Source organism: Anoplophora glabripennis, unplaced genomic scaffold (genome assembly GCF_000390285.2).
Source record: "Anoplophora glabripennis isolate ALB-LARVAE unplaced genomic scaffold, Agla_2.0 scaffold225, whole genome shotgun sequence".
Classification (NCBI taxonomy): domain Eukaryota; kingdom Metazoa; phylum Arthropoda; class Insecta; order Coleoptera; family Cerambycidae; genus Anoplophora; species Anoplophora glabripennis.
Window position 1 is genome coordinate 415,413 of NW_019416658.1, and position 20,814 is coordinate 436,226.

A 20,814-nucleotide genomic window follows, 5' to 3' on the forward strand; every position below is an offset into this window, starting at 1 on the left:
AAATAATTAATAATCTACTATTGTGTCTTTCAGTTTTATTAAGATATAACAAGGTACAAAAATATGTCTCTCCTAGAAACAAACATAAATATAGTAAAATATAGTAAGTTTAAAACATCCATCATATATCCATCCACATAATCGTCTATAGAAATTGAAAAATAAATAGTAAGTTGAAATGAAGAAATACATTTCGCCTCAAAAACGTTACCTAAAAAATCACGAACAACTAATTTGATTTTAACAATTTTTTTTAAATTATATGTTACATTTATTCTCTACAAAGGAATATCTTTCTCTAAAATTTGAAGCACCTTGTACGATATGAGGCTTTTCTGAACAGTTTGTTTGTTGGATCATAAGTTTCTTTTTATTACTGTCTAAATTTTTACAATAACTTTGTATCTCAATTAATAACACAGATAACGGTGTAAATCAAAAAACAAATTGTTCGGAAAAGAAGAGACTATAGTTTAATTCAAGTAGATACTCGTTATTTTATCTGGTGCACCTTACAGACAGTTTCAAATATCAATGAACAATACTTATTCTCTCTTGTATCATGTAAAACCGAAAATTCAACAAAATTTCTATCTTAAAGTTACCAAAATCAAATTAGCCCTTCAGGAGAAAATCAACTTTGAAACTGGGCCTCATTTTTAGTTGTTTGTTAATTTTGATGTGAAACAGATATATGATAGATATGATAAAAATAAAAGTAAATTTCAAATTAACACTTTGGTAAAATCCCACATTCTCATGGATGGCTTGATGGCTTGGTTGCAACATTTTGTCCTAGAAAAGAGGAAAAAAATCAAGTCAAAGCTGCTAGTCATTTTAATTATTTGCATTTAAAAGTTCCAAAACCATCACAAAAACCTACTAGATTTCACAAAAACAATCACTGTCAGACTTGTCAAGTTCCATCATGTTCTGTTAATCACAATCAAAATTAAAGTATAATCACTACAATGTATAAATTATTATGTAGTAATATTACCAAATCGCATAGATCCCTGACTAACTTTACCGGATACTACAGGAAGGTGGCTCAGAAATGCAACAGGGGTGCCTCGAGCAGCAAGAAATTCCTCTCGGAGACGGACCTCCAGAACAAACAGGGGGTAGAAGAAGGCGCCGACTCGGTAGAGTGCTCAGAAGAAGCCTTGGAGACTGAGATAAAGTCAGATAAGAAAACCAAATCCTACAGTTCCTTTTTTACCCAGAACATCAGTATCACTCCCCTGAGCCGTCCTGAAGTTAGCGCCGAACAACTCATCGCTACAACTGCCGCACCTTCAAGATTTTTCCATTCCTCCACCGTGGATAACAAATGCAGCACCGCGGCCTTCAAAAAACCCTTCAAAAACAAAGAGGCAGAAAAATACTACCAGTTGGCTGTCGAACAATGCATGGAAATCAGATCAAAATTTGATAAACTCCACCAACAATCCAACTTTATGATACGACCTGCTGGACTTAACTTCGAAGTACAAAACGAGTTCGAGCACATCGACACTAAGAACAACAAAAACAAACCGAAGCAAAAGCCGCTGAAGAAAATACACAAAGAGAAATTAATGAAAATACCCGAGCTGGAAAAAATCGCCGAGATGAAGACTGCGAAACCCAGATCTCAATTCAAACAGAGCAAAATAAGGATAACATACCCCACCCACATCGCGAGCTACAAGGTGGGTACTAATGGATTCAAGATGCAGCATACACTCAAGCAGCAGGTAGCGAAGAACAACCAAGTCAAGACCGTTTACAGGGATCCTGTACCGGAGCCGTTACAGTTGAAGGTAAAACATGAAACATCTACAGAAAAAGACAAAGCCGAGGCTCAAAAATTAAGGAACAAGACTTATCAAAGACGTCTGCAGCGAAAATGCAATGATGATAACTCTGAATATGCTAAACAGCAGCTAAAATACAACAAAAGCATGATGCAGCAACACCCCACCGTCCGAAAGGCAAATTCCTCGGTTAGAATGGCGTTCAAGAACAGATACAATAAGCTGTTGCAGAAGAGCGGCCTGCTGTATCAGGCCCCAACTAAAACCAAGGAAGAGGACAAAGGTGAGCGATGAATTAAAAGTTCAACAATTTGAATATCGTTACAATAACATTTGTTTTTAAAATGTATCATAGTTCGTTTTAGTTTTCCAAATCTGATAATTATTTGTTTTCCTTCTGTAATTAAAAATTAACCTAATTTACACATTTATTATGGTCTAGATCAAGCAGAAAACCATGACGCTAAGCGACCCACAAGTCCAAAACCAGCTCCAACCTATAGAGACGCCGAGGAAGTACTGTTCAGAAGAACAGAAATGCAAGAGCCGCAAGTGACTGAACACCCCATAGCCACCGCTAAGCAAGCAAAAGTTGAATCTTCCTTAAAATACCCCAAACGAATCCTGTCCGAAAAGTCTGAAAATTACGATATCGACGCTACCTGTATCAAAAACAGCAACCGTTCAAATGTCACCACGACCTATGGCGATTTCATCGCAGAGAGTGAAGAAAAAGTAAAACACTTTGTTGAAACGCATAAACAAGAAGCTAAAGAGCTAGAAGATCATAAAGATAGCAAAGGAAGCCTAAAAACAATCGAGAAAATACCAAGTTCCGATGGATTCGGTGAATATTTGAGGAAGCTAAAGGAGCTGAGGGACCAAACAGCCGTTGAAAGGTTGAATATCAAAAAAGTTGAAATGCCGAAGCAGGATATGACAAAGGCCGATAGTAAGAAGATAAAAGAGGTGGTGACGAAATTAGAGGATCAAATCGACAAAACTCCTAAAGACGAATCTGAAAACGTTGTTGAAGTGAAAGCAGAAGTCAAGTCAGATATCATTATAGATAAAGACAAGGGAAAGATAAAACAATACCCGATATCAGATAAATTCGTCGTGAAAAAGGATGAAGACTCCCTCATACGCAAAGCTGTGAACGTTATAAGAGACACAGTAATCAGAAGAACTAGACCTAAGAAAGCAAAAGTACGAAGTCAATCGGTGGAACACTTGAGGCAAGAGAAGAGTTCTGTAACCCAATCTATCCCCTTAAAAAAAGTGAGAAGCGAAAACCTTATCAAAAAAGTTCCATCAAAATCAGCAAAGCCCAAGACTGATACACCTCAACCCATAATACGATCCGCCCCGTTAAAGACCAATCGAAACGAGAATCTTTCTAAGAAAATTAAATCGAAACTACCAACGCCCAGCAGTAACAAATCTCAAGAAAAATACAAGTTTACTAGACAGGAAGTCTCGAAAGAAACGAGTAAGGCTGGAACAAACCCTCTGAAGAAGATAATGGACCAGTACAGGGTACCATGCAAAACAGAATTTAAGATATCTATGGCGGAGTTAAAGAGAATCAACAGGAGGAAGAGGAGAGAACGAGAAAAACAACTGTTGGAAGAAGTGAAGTTACAACACAGGAAACTTGAAGAGGCGAGGGAGGCCGTGGTGAAAGAAAAAGAGGCTATAAGGGATCACAAATATAAATTAGACAGCAAAATATCAGAAAGTAAATCTAAAGAAGACTTAGCAATAGCTGATGAGGAGTTATTGCAACAGAAAGAAGAAATAGCTTTAAAAGAACTAGAAAAAGACGTTCTAAATATGCAAGAAAATCCAGAGCTATTTGCTGGTAAAGCTCAAGAGGAAAGAGAGGCACATGACACAAAAACATATTCGGAAGAGGATGGTCCGATTTTGAAGGAAAAAGAAGTACAAGAACAAGTCTCCTGTAGCACCACGGAAATAAAAGATGTGAATAATCTACAAAATCCAGAGCAAAATGTAGAGAAAACTGCTGTTCTGGAAGAAAATTTGGAAAATGTGTCAGACAAAAGGATAAATCAACAAAATAAATTGTTAGCTGAAGAGAACTTAGCAAAACTAAAAGAATATCCAGAAAAAAATAAAGATATGATTGCAGAAGAAAGAGGACAAAGACTGAAAACACGAGTAGCAAATAAAATAATAGAAAAGAAAGCGAAGTTGGAGCAGAATGTTCCAAACGCAAATTATATTGGCCCAAAAAAATATTTAGAAAAAGCTTCTGATAAAAAACAACCATTATATAAAAACAACCAAGAGATAAATAAAAAAGCACAAGGTCCTACCAAAATTGAATTTCAATATATGAAGAGTCAAAATAAATTAAAGACAAAGAAAGCTAAAGTAAAAACTCAAGTTTTGGGAAAAAGAAAAAACCTACTAACCTCCGAAGAAGCTTCCGAAAAACTTACCGATACAACTTTAAAGAATAAAGAAAATCATTTACTAACGGACGTAGAAAAACCCTATAGCAAGAGACTGAAGGAAATAGAAATACAGCAGATAAAAGGAAGTACGGAAGATCACAAAGCTATTGCAGGAAAACCTGCTTGCAATATATTAAAGGAAAATGCACAAAAGAAAAATTTCCAAAAAGTGGCAAAAAAAGTGACAGAACAGAGACAGTCTTCAGCAGAAGATCTAAAAATTATTTCAAAACAAATTGAGAATGCCCTTTTAGCAGAAAAAAGAATGGAGGTATCACAAAAAGATGCAGACAAAGATAATAGTATAACAACAGAAGAAAAATTAGAAATATATCCTGACACTAGTGAAGAAGTTAAAGAAAAATATATTTTAGACACTAAATCAAAGTCTGTGATACACGTACAAAAAGAACCTGCCAAAGAAAATTTAGAAAACACACCAGAGAAGTTATCTGAGGAAAATAATAAAAAGGATTCAAGTACTGAGTTAGAAAAGTCTAGTACGCCTCTGAAAGAAAAAGCATTGCAGATGTTAAAAGAAATCGCAAGAAAGACTGGTAGTGAGGAGATAGAAGAAAAGAAAAATCAACAAACAAAAAAGAGTTTAGAAAATGATAGTAACACTCTACAGGAAGTTAAAGGCAAGTATCTGTTAGAAGCTAACTTAAATAAGACAGACAGGAGTATACTAAGAGAGACAGTAAAAGAAAATATAAAAACGGCAAATACCGGTTCTGAGATAACGAGGAGTACGAAAGAAGCTGCTGTGAAAGGTAATAGCGAAAAAAGGGAAGAAACAGAACAACATAAATTGGAAAAAGGTTCAGAAAAACCCACCGATATTGTTCAGGATGTTAAAGAAAAGTATTTGCTAGAAGCTAATTTAAAAAAGGTAGTCAATAACATACTGCAAGAAGAGACATTAAAAGAAAATTTAGACAGGATGCCAGAAAAATCACCTGCAAAAAGTAACTTGAACGAGTTAAAAGTTTCGAAAGAAATTGATAGTATGACTTCAAAAGAAAAAGACATGCACATGCTGAAACTAGAACAAGAAGAGAACTTAAGAGAAAGTTTAGAAAAGCACAGCAACATTGCTCCAGACATTAAAGGAAAGTATATGTTAGAAAATAGTTTAAAAAAATCTACCGACGATGTCCTCGAAGAACAGTCACAGAAGGAAAATGTATCGAATCCATCATCATTGGAAGATAATTTGGTAAAATCAGATAATACTTCAAAACAAAACTTTAGCCCAACCTTAGAAGTTAAGGACAAGGAAGAGCAGACATTAAAAAAGGATGCAGAAAAATGCGGTAGTACGGTGTCCGAAGAAGAAAAGAAAGAGACGGCAGAAGAGAGGGCAAAAATTAATATCAGCAATGTTCTGGAAGAAATAAGAAAACACATTCCACATATAAATATAAAAAACCTATTGGAAGAACAAACGCCAAAGAAAGAGAAAAATGTATCAGATTCAAAGGATTCTCCACAACAAAAGGAATATATAGTGGAAGACAGAGAAAAAATATGCAAAAAGACAGAAGCAAAGGATGTACAAAAATTGGAAAGGGACCTAGAAAAATATTCCCCAGAAACAAGAGCTAAGACTACACTGAACGAACAACCTTCATATAATGAAAAATCATTGCTTGATAACAGTATGCAGGAAAAAATGGCAGAAAGTAGCGCCCCACTTTTTGTCACGAGAAACAAATTAGAAGGAAAGCAACCTGACGCCAAGCCTCCAATAAAAGAAAACAGCATGGTAAATAAAATAAACGAGTTTCAACAGGGAAACCTAATGAAACCGAAAGAAGCCAGTACGAGATTAGTGAAGCTGGTCAAGAATATTGATCTTATGAAGCCCACACAAAAGGTGGAAGAGAAAATTGAAAAGTCCACAGTTCCCGAGAACAGACCGACGATCAGGAGAGAACAACCACCTAAACCTACAGACAAACACAAAAAGGAGAAGCCCAAATCGAAGACGGACATAGTTTTACCCCCCAAAGGCAGAAACGACCCGAAAATGCAACACACAACCAGGAATGCCACTTTGGATGATCCAAGAAGGAATTTTATAGAAGAGATCAACGAAGCACTTAGTAAAATTACTCACTCATCGCTAAGGAGAGAAGAAACCAAGAAATGTAAATCTTTAGCGGATTTGGCTGAAGAACAAAAGGCTAAAATACTGAAAGAGATAGAGGTGACATGGAACAAAGAAAATGATAAGACAAGAGATAAAAACGAGGCTTCAAAAGATGAACTAGAAGTAAGTTCAAAGGAACAAGAGGAATTAGGAACAGCAAACTTAAATAAACTAAAAAACGTTAGGGAGTGTTATGAGAGCATCATAGATATGCAGGAGAAGCGTAAGCTAAATGTGGACAATGCCACATTCTGCCTAAGTGTGACAAAAAGTAGAGATGGTATTAAAAATAACAGCACTTGGAATGAGGAACATCCTAGATTAATCGTCAAATTAAGATACAAGGGTGAAAATGAATATGAAAAACCAAACGATATGTCAACAAATTGCAGGTCAGAATATGCTATGGGTAAGTCCGCCAGTTGCTTTACAACACCCCAGAAGACTTCAAAGGACGGAACATCGACAGAACCGCAGATACCTAACTTTACTGTACTTAAAGGAAATTCCGACATGCCACAATTTGACAACGGTGAAGGTTTGTCGGCTTTACATTTTAGGAGAACGAAAAAAGCCAGAATCGAAGACGATTTCTTAAAAATACAACCTAGAGTCTTAAATGTTGGATACACCCCAAAAGAAGACTCATGGCACAGCCAAAACGACTTGGATTTTAACTTTACAAAGCTGAAAAAAGCCAGAATTGAGGATGATCATATCATGTATGAAATAAAAGACGTAAAGGAATCCCCAGAACAAACACACAATGAAAACGATGTTGAGGAAGCCAAAGCCGACATAGTAAATGAAAGGTGGTGTAGTAATGGAGATACAGCTTTTTGCTTTCAAAAACAACAACGAAAAAAGATAGAAGATGACACGCGAGTAAAAGAAATTCTGTCGGGAAAAGGTGAATACGATTCTATTAAAAAAATTTCATCTCAAAGTACCATTTTAGATCAATCGAGCAGCATTGGGAAGGAGGAGATTGTCAGGAAAGTGGAAGCAAAGTTTGAAGACCTAGAGGATGAAATAAATAGATCAGTCAAAGAGGAACCTCTTAAAAATCTTTCGAAAACAGAACGTAGCAAAAACGACACAAAGACTGCTACTGAAAAATCAGATATAAAACACAAAGTTGAAGCCAGTGGTTCTAAAATACCAGTTAAAGAAGATTCTCAAATCAAAACCAATATAGAGAAATTGATAAATGTGATGAAGAAAGCTGACAAAGAACTAGAAGAAGTTCTAAAAGTCTATGAGATCCTCAAATTGCCCCAAACCCAATATCGAACTCTAGTTAAGCCTGCAGATTACAACAATACAAAACAGGACAATGTTGAAATGAAAGAAGAATGTTTAAAGTTTAAAGAAAATATTGCACTACTAGCTGGTAAACAGTCCAAAAATATCAACAAAAAACAAGACAAAACCGAAACAAAAGAAACCAACTTAAAATTAAAAGAAAACACTGAATTGGTGGCCACAAAAAAGACTGAAAATTACAATAGCGTAAAACATGACAAGGCTGAAACAAAAGAAAGATGCTTAAAGTTAAAAGAAGGTACTGAAGCGGTTGCTGTTAAAAAGAATGAAAATTACAATAGCGTAAAACATGACAAGGTTGAATCAAGAGAAAAATGCTTAAAGTTAAAAGAAAGCACTGAACTGGTAGCTGTTAAAAAGGCTGAAAATTACAAGGGTGCAAAACCAGACAAAGTTGAAACGACAGAAAGATGCCTAAAGTTAAACGAAGGCACTGAAGCGGTTGCTGTTAAAAAGAATGAAAATTACAATAGCGCAAAACATGACAAGGCTGAAACGAAAGAAAGATGCTTACAGTTAAAAGAAGGTACTGAAGCGGTTGCTGTTAAAAAGATTACAATAATGCAAAACATGACAAGGCTGAAACCAAGGAAAGATGCTTAAAGTTAAAAGAAGGTACTGAAGCGGTTGCTGTTAAAAAGAATGAAAATTACAATAGTGCAAAACATGACAAGGCTGAAACGAAAGAAAAATGTTTAAAGTTAAAAGAAAACACCGAACTGATTGCTGGCAAAAAGGTCGAAAATTACAATAGCATAAAACAAGACAAGGCTGAAACGAAAGAAAAAAGCTTAAAGTTAAAGGACAGCACCGAACTGGTAGCAGACAAAAAGACTGAAAATTACAGTAGCACGAAACAAGACAAGGAAAAATGCTTAAAGTTAAAAGAAAACACCAAATTAGTAGCTGTCAGAAAGGCTAAATCAACAGCAAAAGATTCAAAAACATATATGGTGTCAGCTAGTGGAGAAAAGTGTTCCAATAAAGACAACATGGGGATTAGAAACGAAACAGAAAAGGAAGGGAGGGATAAAGTTCCAAAGAAACTATCGACACCTCAGAGTGAGAAAAAGGAATGTAAATTAAATGAAAAGTCAACAAAAACCACTGTTAAACCACACAAATATTTGTTAATGGCTGGCATCCAAAAACAAGCAAAAAGACAATTAAGAGGAAGCAGTGAAGAAGCAAAAGGTAACAATAACAAAACCACGACAGGATGCGCTCAGAGGCAACCGAAAAGAGCGAAGATCTGTCACAAAGACGAAAAAAAAACAGATAGCACCACTAAAACTGGCAAGCAGGAATGCAATGAAAAAGATATACTAAAACAATGCAAAAAAAGTTCTGGTAAGAAAAATCTGCTTTGCCCCCCTGTAAAAATTAAGAGTGCAAAGCTGGATTGCAGCAAATACGAAGACAAGAAGGAAATCAAAGAGCCAGCCCTTGACAAAAATGGCTCACCTCAAAATAGCGGTGGCGAGACGAGTAAAGAATATTCTGACAGTAAATTGATTGTTCAAATGTTTACGAACGATGGTAAAGAGACGTTAGGGAACAAAATTGTAGTGACTTGCAACAACTGCCTACCAGGAGAGAGTCTGAATGAGAGAGATAAGACTGAAGAAAGAAGGGAAAAACAGGAGAAGCCAGTTGAGATCCCAGGTAAGAGAAAAACTAAAGTAAGAGCTCAGCCGATGCATGTAAGTATGTCGTCAGATATTCCACACACCACTCCCATATCGAAAAAAAACAGAAAAAGACGAAGATTCAGCAATTCAATGGTGGAAAAGAGTGGAACACTCCCAAAGAAAAGAGTAAGAACAAATAAACAAAACAATATAACCCTGAAGAAAGTTAGCACAATAAAGAAGGAAAATAATGTTTCTTCAGCAGAGCAACAACTTATCGATAGAATGAAAAATTTGCAAGAGAGGAGCATGACAAAGCTTAATTTTAAACCAAGACAATGCGAAAAGAAGGCAGAGTTTCCAATTTTACGGTCAGATCTTGTTGACATGTTCATAAAGACTAAATATGACAGAAAGATAGAAATAATACAAACAATGTTTATTAACAGGAAAGTTACTAATGGTGCGAAACGTGATACTAAAAGCTTTTCTATGAGAAGATCACAGTTGGCATTCAATGCAGAAAATAAATGTTTATTCAGAAAATTTCAGAATAAAAAAACATTTGGACTCTCAAAGGGTACCAACATTCGGCAACAAGAATCCAAAAATATACTAGTTACGAACACCGTAGATGAATCCAGATCAAAAGCAGTGATACAGATATCAAATGATTTAGAGCATACGAACTTTGCAGAACAACTCTGTAAAAGTAAACTGAAAATTATAACACTTGCGAGGAACGTAAGGGAAAACATTTTTCAAACGAAATATATGTTGGACAAACAGATAGAGGTTTTAGAAACCATCGCTTTACCACACCTAGGTGCCTCTACAGTAACAACAGACTGCACCAACACTATTCTTGAGGATAAATGTGATACAGTTGAAGAAAAAGAGAAAGAAATAGTAAATAGGGACCCGTCTGGGGAAGTTCTCTATAGTAAAGGTGAAAAAGTAGTTACATTGTTCGAGAAAAAATTAATGGACGTCAGTAAGACGTTACTCCAAGGAAAATCAGCGCATGATTTGGAAAACGAGGAATTCAAAGGTTTTTCTGGTCAAACAGAGAATATGGAGGAATCTAATGGCTGTACGTCAAAAGGAAACTTAAAAAGTAACAGTGGAGACTGTAAAAAAAGCTATTCAGATCAAAATCAAATTAAACACGTGAAATTTGAAAATTCTCTAATGAAATTAGAAGGCAAGGAACAACAACAAGACTCTAAAGAAAGGGTTGTGAACCATACAGAAGAAAAACTATTCAAATTTAGCAACAACTATTTAGACTACGCGTATAAGAAAGTCAGGCACATACTATCAATAGTTAATGATGAAAATATATATTTGGCGGAAGAAAACAGTGGAGCTAACAAAGAAATACAAAAATTAGGAAAGATAAATAAGGATGGAAAGTTGCCAGAGGAAAAATCAGAAAGTAAAAGTTTGGTTGAACTCAAACAAGATGAGATATTGGAAAAAAATAAAGAAGGTAATAAATTGTTAGGAATCGAATATTGCGAGTATCAGAATACAAAGATCGACAGCAAAAAACTAGAATCAGAGATCGAGAAATGTTGCTTAAATTGGAAATACAACACTATGGAAACAAACATCAAACACAACTTAGAACAAAAACTTCACATGAAGAAGTTGGGAAAAGTAAGTCAAGAAATTGGCCAACAAGGGGGAGATGAAAATGTCCAAACAAAGACAGAACCTACCGAAAATCAGAACACTGAAGAAAATGAATTAGAAAAGAAAAGCGAGCAAAATTTTACTGATAAAAAATTATTAAAAACTCAAAACTCTACCACAGAAGTTGGAATAAAACCAAACTCGATGTTAATAGCATTAGAAAATAAAAGCACTAATGTGACATCCTCAATGAAGAACCCAGGTTCAAATCAACTACAATCATTTGCATCTCTCTGTAACCTGGAAGAAAATTCATCAAAAAGTAACAGATTAACTTCGATAACAGAGCCATGCTTAAAATATTTCAGTTTCAACATATTACACAACGATACTAAGCCAGAGGAAAAAAGCAAATATAAATATACAAGTCAGAGGATAAGACAACATTTAATAAGAAAGAACAATTATATTGAAAATAAGGATGGAAAGTTGCCAGAGCAAAGATCAGAAAGCAAAAGTTTGGTTGAACTCAAACAAGATGAGATATTGGAAAAAAATAATAAAGAAGGTAATAAATTGTTAGGAATCGGATATTGCAAGTATCAGAATACAAAGATCGACAGCAAAAAATTAGAATCAGAGATTGAGAAATGTTGCTTAAATTGGAAATACAACACTATGGAAACAAACATCAAACACAACTTAGAACAAAAACTTCATATGAAGAAGTTGGGAAAAGTAAGTCAAGAAATTGGCCTACTTCAACATGGAAATGAGGTTTTTGCAAAGGAAAGGGGAGATGAAAATGTCCAAACAAAGACAGAACCTACCGAAAATCAGAACACTGAAGAAAATGAAGTAGAAAAGAAAAGCGAGCAATATTTTACTGATAAAAAATTATTAAAAACACAAAACTCTACCACAGAAGTTGGAATAAAACCAAACTCGATGTTAATAGCATTAGAAAATAAAAGCACTAATGTGACATCCTCAATGAAGAACCCAGGTTCAAATCAACTACAATCATTTGCATCTCTCTGTAACCTGGAAGAAAATTCATCAAAAAGTAACAGATTAACTTCGATAACAGAGCCATGCTTAAAACATTTCAGTTTCAACGATATCAAGCCAGAGGAAAAAAGCAAATATAAATACACATGTCAGAGGATAAGACAACATTTAACAAGAAAGGACAATTATATTGAAATAAATAAAACGAAAGAAAGCGAGAAAAGACCCTGGCATGGCAAAGATAGATCATTATATAAGAAGCAAAAGACTGGAATTGAAGTTATTGGAAACAGATATAAACCACAACAAAAAAATGAATACACATACACCAGTCAAAAAATAAAACAGTCTTTGATGAGAAAAGAAGAAAACAATATAAAAAATAATACAATGAATGTGAATAAAAAGAGAATCCGGGACATACATGATGAAAGTGTATCGAGGACATCATCGCATTTGAAAAAGAGACAAAAAACAGTTCCTAAAATTACCGAAAAGAGGTACGTTATTCAGGATTATTCTGAACTAGGAGCCAGAAGGAAAAAAATATTTGCTAACATCAACGAAATCTCCCACAAAACTGGTTCTAAGCTAGAGGTTACTAAAGAAAAACGCAAGGTTGAAAAGCAGGAACAAGAGAGGAAAGTCAACGAAGACAGAAATGAGAACATATCTCAAATTTCTGGCATACGTTCAGGATACGTGGCTCCAAAAAATTCCGACAGCAACCTACGATTGACTTATGAAAAATTAAAAGCTGAAGAAAAATTTAAAAAAATTTTTATCTATTACCTATCTCACTTAAACAATTGTAAAAGTAAATTTTCAAAAAATGAAAACAACAATTCTACAATTCCATCCTCCAAAATAAAGGAATTAGTTTCGACACCAAGAAAAGGCAATAATTTCAGCAAACGGTCAATACTTTCACAAATAAAGAAAAATGCATTGCCGACAGTGCTGGAAGTATCACCAGAAAATACTGATATGAAATGTCAAAGTGAAATACAGACTGCAAGTGAAAGTTGTAAGCAAAAAAGGGATTTAGACGAGGAAAGTAGCAACAGCGGAAGTAAAGAACTGTTACCACAGTGTTTTGTGAAAAGCAGGGAAGACATCCAGAAAACAGTCATGGGGTCACTCAGTTTCTCCGAAAAATTAATGCGAAAGTTATCGCCAAACAAGATGGATTACGATCCAACGAAAGGTCCAATGAAAGCCCGTATCGAGCAGATCTTTAAGAAACACTACAAGGAAGAGGAAACGATCTACAGGTTCAACAAAAACCTTATAAGGCACCTACAGCAGCTGTGCGAGAAAACCCCACTTGTGTTTCAGAAGCCCAGAGTTACGGAAATAAACGAAATGCAGAAAACGCTGTACAAGTTCCTAGCGACGGAGATGAAGAAACCAATCAGTGAAAGTCCCGTGGGATTTTCTTTGTTCAAAAAGTGCAACAAGTGGGAAGGCATTGTTTATTATTCTAAAGATAAACAAAAAAGGTTACCAAACGATTCGTCAGAGAAAGAACCAAAAGCAGTGTCGAAAAGAAGCGTAACGTTCTTCATCGAAAAAGCACCAAGGGATAGGTACAAGAAGGAAAGCTCCGAGGTGCCCCTTAAACCTGTAACGAGATCTTGCGAACGGCTCTGCATGCCGCTGAAAGCTATATCTCAAGTAGCCCTGAAACCATCGGTAGAAGAAATGACGACTTTAAACAAGTATCACATTGGAAAAACGAATGCAATTTCTACAATCATTCCCAACATATTGGACAAGTACAAGGGTTTAAAAATAACATACATAAACATAAAAAGACCTATGAGGAAGTCCGAGGAAGGATTCCTGCCAACAATCCTCACTATGAGGGACAAAAACGAGTTGAAAGCTTTGGAAAAGGCCAATGATCCTGATACCATAAAAAGGCAAATCTTGGAGTTCAGATACGAATTGTTGCGTAAGTTACACAGAGAGTTTAGCGCTTTGTATGAGAAAGACGTTAATAAAAACATTGGAAAATTTGAGATAGTGTCAAAGTACTACAAGTCGGTAAAAGCAAATTTAAAAAACAAGTTGAAAGATGAAGTGGTGACGAAACTTCAATCGAAATCGATGGATGAACTGTTAGGGCCTTCTTCCAAACCATCTTTTGAAAGAGTTTCTCGCTACTACAACATCATAATGGACAAGAACAAGGAGAGGGATGGAGAAGGAACGAGCCAAGAGGTTTGGAATAACGCAAATACTCTTGTACAGAAGTTATCAGAGGAAACCACTGAGATCGACAAGAGCAGGAACGACTGCAAAGGGGTGGAACATATTTTAACGAAGAGCAAGAAGAAGGAAAATAATGATGAAAAAGATCCAGAGGATCCCAAAAAACAGAATTAATTGTTTACAAAGATTATCAAACAGTTCGAAAGGTAAACAAAAGTAACACAAACAACACATCCCATATTTATTTTTAGTCTATACGGGGTGTTTTAATTTACTGTGTAAGTGGATTCACCACAAATTCTTACACATTAAATGTTGGAACATCTCGTCCATCACTTTTGAAAACTTTTACTGAGATTTTAATTAAAACAGCATTATTTCATTAACTTGGGGTAAAAATACAATACCTCAACTGAAAGTTTTCTATCTTACATTATTTGCCATCGATTTTCCTTTTTAACCACCACAAAAGAGAATTAATAGTGTTACAGCAGATATTTATTATATTCATTGAACTGACTACATTTGCAAATTGTCCTTTTGCTGCAGATATAACGAAAGAAGCCCCGCACATCTTTGGCACTTCCAAGGGAGGCGAGACGGAGTGTGAAGACGATAAGCACAAGACCCGGTTGTTGTACAACCAGCACAGCTTCTATGACCTCAACGTACTCCTGGAAAAGTACAGGACTTTCTCCCAGGAACGCGACTGCCTCTAAGCAAAACTACAACGAGTTCATCCAAATTGTGGAATGTTGATGTGATAAAATTGTGGTAGAACTCTAACGGAAATTTCAAAAATCTATTTATTTTTAAATAGATGTCATGCATCATCATCTATATCGAATATTTGTACTTTGTATTTCTCGATGTTACTTGTACGTCGAGACACATCACAAATAAAACTATAGCATTAGAGACTGCCTTGATCATAATTCTACATTTTATACAGGGTGTGGCGTGTATAATTTATAAAAATTAAACTACAGCTTCTTAACAATATTTGTAATAGAAAACTCTTATATGAAAAAGTTCTATTTTTGCGTTTTTTTTTTGTAAATTAAAGTTCAATTATAGATCAAAATATTTTCCAAACATAAAAGTCCATTGGAGTTAGATTGGGTGACCGAGGTGGCCACGGCACAGGACCAAAGGGTCCAATCCATCACTGAGGAAACATTTTATTCAAAAAACATGCGTGCCCGAACTTATAATGCCACATCGTCCAATAATTCAGGCAACCGGTTCTCCAACAAAGTCAGCATATGTTGGTCCATTTAGTCATCCTTCAAAGAAATAGGGACCCATAAGCACATCGCCTATTATGCCAGCTCAAACATTTACCGAGAACCGATGCTGAAAATGAGTTTCCCTAATCGCGTGAGGATTTTCATCGGCCCATACGTGCATATTATGAAAATTCACTTCATCACGGGTAAATGTCGCCTCATCTGCTACACAAACATAAGCAGGAAAGTCTACTTGATTGGCACATTGCCGTAAAAACCATCTGCAAAAACACATTCGTTGATCACAATCCGGGGGTAAAATCTGTTGAACTGGTTGCAGATGATAAGGGTGCAACAGCAGGCGTCTTAAGATGTGATGTACAGTACGAGATGAGGTTCCTACTTGCTGTGCGAGTCGTCGAGTACTAATTGTGGGGTTTTCGTCAAGATTTTCCAACACTGCATCTTCAACATTAAGGTTCACCTTCCTTCTCCTCGACGAATAACACTTCCCATATCTCGCAGCCGCTGAACGCACTGTAGGATTGTATTTGCACATGGTGGGGTGACGTTGTGGTCGTCGTTCCCGGTACAACCTAGTCGCCGCAAGCGCATTTTCTCTGGCTGCACAATACACTAACACCATATCGATACGTTCGGAAATAGTAAATGCATTGTTTTCTCGGTTCATTGTAAAACTAGTTTGTGCACAAACTAAAAAATTAAGCAAAGTAATAAATAAGAATCTCGTTTTTAATGTCAATGGCATGCTATTCTTATTTTTTACTTTATAAAAATTACACTGTCACTATCGTGGAATTACAAAATAAAAACTTTTGTCTGAAATCTTGTTCTTTTTAACACTGATGGGTTGATGAACGATGCTTAATATTTAATAATTAAGTGAATAATGAATTCAATACAAATACAAAATCAGTCGACTGCAAAAATTTTTGACAATGTAACCTAACCTTCTTTTAGTAATACTAGTATTAGATTATACTGACTTAAATTATAAGGTTGCATATCGGGTCGCATAAAAACATTTCCAAAGTTTTCAATAAATAACACAATAGGTAATTTACAAAAAAAAAAAAACGCAAAGATAGAACTTTTTCGTATAAGACATTTCTATTACAAATATCATCAGGAAGCTGTAGTTTAATTTTTATAGATTGTACACGCCACACCCTGTATAAGAATTTCAACTACTATATAAGATGTACAAATATTCCGTGTACATGAAGCTACCACAGTTTGTTGAGATCAAAATAAGCAGATTTAACTAAAGGACATCAAAGTTGACTAAAAAAAATAGTTTTTTTTTTCAAACAGCTTCAAAGGCCTTATAAAGTTTTATTGAAGTTTGATACAGTAATACTTCCACATAAATGTCGCTTTAAGACATAGCAAACAAAGTAGTTGTATTAACAGAACTGTGCAAAATACCTCCTCCATTGAAGTAGTCTTCTCATAATTTTATTGGGGGTCGTGCTATAGCCTCTATTTTTTTGTGTTAAAGCTTCATGTATGTGGAATGTTGGTTTGTACAGGCCAATGATACAATAATCGGTTATAGTAGTTCAAATGTCCAAAAAATAAAAACATGCCTACTAACTTCAATTCATACATATGGCTTTATGACCTATTTCGTGTTGGATGCCATCTAGAAGAATGACAATTGATAAGATTGAACCACTGCTTAAAATTACGGAAGGAATACTAACTTGTACATTCCCGTGTAGCCAGACCTAAATTTTTAAGTTTCTACGACATAACATAACTGACTTCTGGTAATCGTTAAAGTAGTGCAAATGTCCAAAAATTAAAAACATGCCTACTAACCTCAACTCCTACATATGGCAGCACTTGAATTTCCTGTCTACCATAAGAGTGCCGCCATATCGTGCTACCATTCCTTCCTGTGTAACATTTACTATCAAGAAGTAGGCTTTGTGCCAATAGCAATTCAAATCGGAGAAGATGCTGAAAAGTATCAAAATGATTTATTATACTTCTGTAATGCATCATCTAAACTTACCGATGAAGAAAGTTAAAGACACTTTTCAACACTTCTATTTCCCTGTCGATCGCAAGTTGGCGAAAGTGTTCAGCTAACATCATGACATCGATTTCGGAAGGCTGCTTGCCGGATTGCACCCACTTTCTAATAATCGGCTTGATTCGTTCCCAACTCAGCCCTTGGAAAGGGTTCCTTTTAGTTGTTACACTTTTAGCAGCGCTTTCTGTAATGTAAAGAAAACATTACGCTGTCATACTTATTCTAAAAAAATATTTACCCGTTTTAATAGAATCTTTTTTCAACTTTACTTGCGTTGGCTTGTTTTCTGAAAGTTTAGGCTCTGTTATTTTCGTAGACTCTTTAACCTTGAGTTCTAAGCCATATTCTTTTATGACTTCATTCCTCAGTTCCTCGGGTAGTTCGTTTAGTACGTTTAAATCAATCTGGTGAGCTGTGTCATTGCGCTACAAAATTATTAATGTGCTGTTTAGATCATAAATAATTATTACCTTACCTTTTGCACTTTCCTATGATTTTCAACGCTTTTATTTTTCACAAAAAACTTGTTTACGGGAGTAGGTGCTCTATTTTTTGACATTTGTTTGCCGATGGAAGCTTTTCCGCCTCTAGGCCTGCCTCTTCCTGATTTTAATGAGCTCTGTCTAGACGATGAATTTTTCGAAGCATCTAGTTCAGGAAATACAGTTCGTATTGTCTCCACTTTTTTATTTTCCTTTAGATCCGTATTACTAGCAACAGCAGTAGTTACTGTAGCGTTTTTCTCGGTGTGGTTTTGTTTTTTGGGGGTTTGTTTCAAGAAATTACTCAGTGCTTTGTTCATGGGCGCGTTCTTTTCTAATTTTGTCAACTGGATTCCGACGCCCCTCAAATCAACAAAAGGTGGGTTTAACTTGTCATATAAATTTTTAACTTCCCGGTATATTATATGAGGATCGTTGATAATAACGTTCGATGAGCTTTTTGTGAGGCTGTCGCACACACCACAGCCTAAGAATTTTGCAGTTTCCTGTGGGGAGATACTTGTAAGTCAACTTCTATTTAAGAACCTTTTGGGTACTTACCACTGGCGCATCCGCTGCTCTTATTAATAGTTTCAACGTTACACACCTAGCTCTCATTCCAATGTCGTTTAATCGATTGTACACCTCCTTTGACAGGCTCTGTAAAAAATTGTAGCACTCGTCCAACGTTTTGAACCTTATACCATAGTTCACTTCTGCTGAAACAGATTTCCTTTCATGATGAAAATTTAAAGGCCTTCTATCGATGCCTCTGGATTGTTCCTTGAGGGTTTCCCCTGCTTTATTGCCTATTTCGTTTTGGATGACAGCCAGCGACGCCACCTGGAAGAATGGTATGTTTGAACTACTGCCTAAAATTATGGAAGTAATACTAACTTGTACATCCCCACAAGTAACGAGTCCTAAATTTTTGAGTTTCGACAGCGTAGCGTAACCGACTCCTGGTAAATCTGCTAAAGGTATCTCTACCATGTACATCTCTACATCATCAGCTTGTAGGTAATACTGACCCGATGGTTTTGCTTTGCGGGTGGCAAGTCTAGCTTGAAGACGATTCGCACCGAAACCTTAAAGAAAACGATTTTATCACACTTCTTAAATTTTTTCTAATTACGTACCTGTGGAACAAGGGCACCTGGTGATCGTCATAATTTCGTTTCTGATGTGGGTCGCCCATTCATCGACAGATAGCCCCGTTTCTTTAAGAATGCTAGTGACATCGACGTACATCTCGTCACAACTTACAGCCTCGATATCCAAAGTGTAGGATGCTATGGTTTTATATAAAGAATTGGATACTTCTCTGTACCCTTCGAAATCGTACGGTAGAGTTTTCAACTCGGGACACAACTTAACAGCTTGTCCAAGGAACATTCCGTTTTTTATGCCGCACTTCCTGGCTTCGTAGCTGCAACTGGCGATCTCAGACATGCTGGAATTCGCGTCTATTTTGGCTATCCGAGAAGTAGTACCTTCTGGTAACCTCTCGCTGTACAGAGCAAACTCCTGTTCTCTGTTAGCTTTACGCTCGGGTCTACTGCTGGAAATTTGGCCGTTTCGGGCATGGGTAATAGCCACCGGTTTGCCTCGTAGTTCAGGGTGGTTCCGTAAGCCAACGGAAACGAAAAAGCAGTCCATGTCTATGTGCATAATCACTGAATTTGGTAATACATAAGCAGTTGTTTTACCTAAAATATTAATCGGTACGTTAAAAGCTATCTAGTATATATTAAAAAATTCTAACCTTTAGTTTCTACAAGTTTGTCTTTCCCGGGAAATTTTCCATTAGATTTATCCCTCAATTGACCCACTAGTTGCTTAAATTCAGCACCCAGTGTAGATATCAGATGTAGCCTGGAATTATTGTAAAATTCTTCCAAGAATTTTGGATCTGCCGCAGTTTTAGTTGGACCTCTTCTCTGTTCAATATTTTTTTCAGCGACAGAGACAGAAGCAGAATTTTCCGTTACACTTTCTAAAATACTGTATGGAGAAACACTTTCTTTAGTTTCTGCTTCCTTTGGATCTGGTGAATGTTTCTCTATAACAGGGAAATCAATTCTTGGTTGCGTAAAGCTTTGATTTGTATAGAGGAGATATCTGCGGTAATCCAGTAATTTACCCAAAGATATACTATCGACTATCCATCCCGGTTTTACAATTGGTGTAGTGCCCAACTGTTTAATCTGCAACAAAGAAAATCGGTAACGGTTATGATGAATTTCTACACCAATATTGTACCTTAACGTTCGGTAAATTGGAAGCTATGATATGAGTGGTGCTCGAAACCTGGTACATGTGAAATAAGCCCCCGTGCGCAGCCATAAGATTTTTCAACTCATCCGCAGGTGGTCTTGTTAAACCATTCACATGTATTGCCACGCCTTGAAAGATATCAGAAACTTTCTCCACTTCTGCTGAGGTAAACTGTTGCAAAAGCTTCGTCTTCTTTGCTTCCATATAACCACCCTAAAAAATTTTTTGTTACAGTATACAGTACTGATGATTGCCTTTTCTTCCCCGTAATACCCATCTTGCAAATCCATTGTCCTCCTCTGAAGGGTTTTTGATTCTTCCACGCCTTGAACATCCTGCAAACCTTCCCATTTTACAACCAGAAGAAAATTAGCCCCGACATGAAATCTTTCATAACCAAAAATTTGTTTACCCGCCATAACGTCAGCTGATTAGAGTACATTTGAACTACAGTGTGTAAACCTACCTATGTGAACTACTATTCTATTTCTACAAATGAGTGCT

At 36.0% G+C, this 20,814-nt stretch overlaps 2 protein-coding genes across 2 annotated transcripts; one reads left to right on the forward strand and one right to left on the reverse strand.

Moving 5' to 3' along the window:
* Positions 1 to 10: 10 nt before the first annotated feature.
* LOC108908027 (DNA repair protein REV1) lies at positions 11 to 20,696 on the reverse strand. The gene is made up of 11 exons (XM_018711927.1): positions 20,584 to 20,696; positions 20,296 to 20,523; positions 19,799 to 20,240; positions 19,173 to 19,742; positions 18,931 to 19,121; positions 18,595 to 18,876; positions 18,027 to 18,539; positions 17,790 to 17,976; positions 17,531 to 17,735; positions 17,335 to 17,475; positions 11 to 795 (listed from the first exon to the last, which is right to left on the reverse strand). The coding sequence occupies exons 1-10, from the start codon at positions 20,659 to 20,661 to the stop codon at positions 17,343 to 17,345; spliced, it is 2,829 nt and encodes a 942-aa protein (XP_018567443.1). The 5' UTR covers positions 20,662 to 20,696; the 3' UTR covers positions 11 to 795; positions 17,335 to 17,342.
* LOC108908005 lies at positions 972 to 14,434 on the forward strand. The gene is made up of 5 exons (XM_018711895.1): positions 972 to 2,082; positions 2,242 to 8,300; positions 8,342 to 9,466; positions 9,974 to 12,734; positions 13,002 to 14,434. The coding sequence occupies exons 1-5, from the start codon at positions 972 to 974 to the stop codon at positions 14,432 to 14,434; spliced, it is 12,489 nt and encodes a 4,162-aa protein (XP_018567411.1).
* Positions 20,697 to 20,814: the final 118 nt, after the last annotated feature.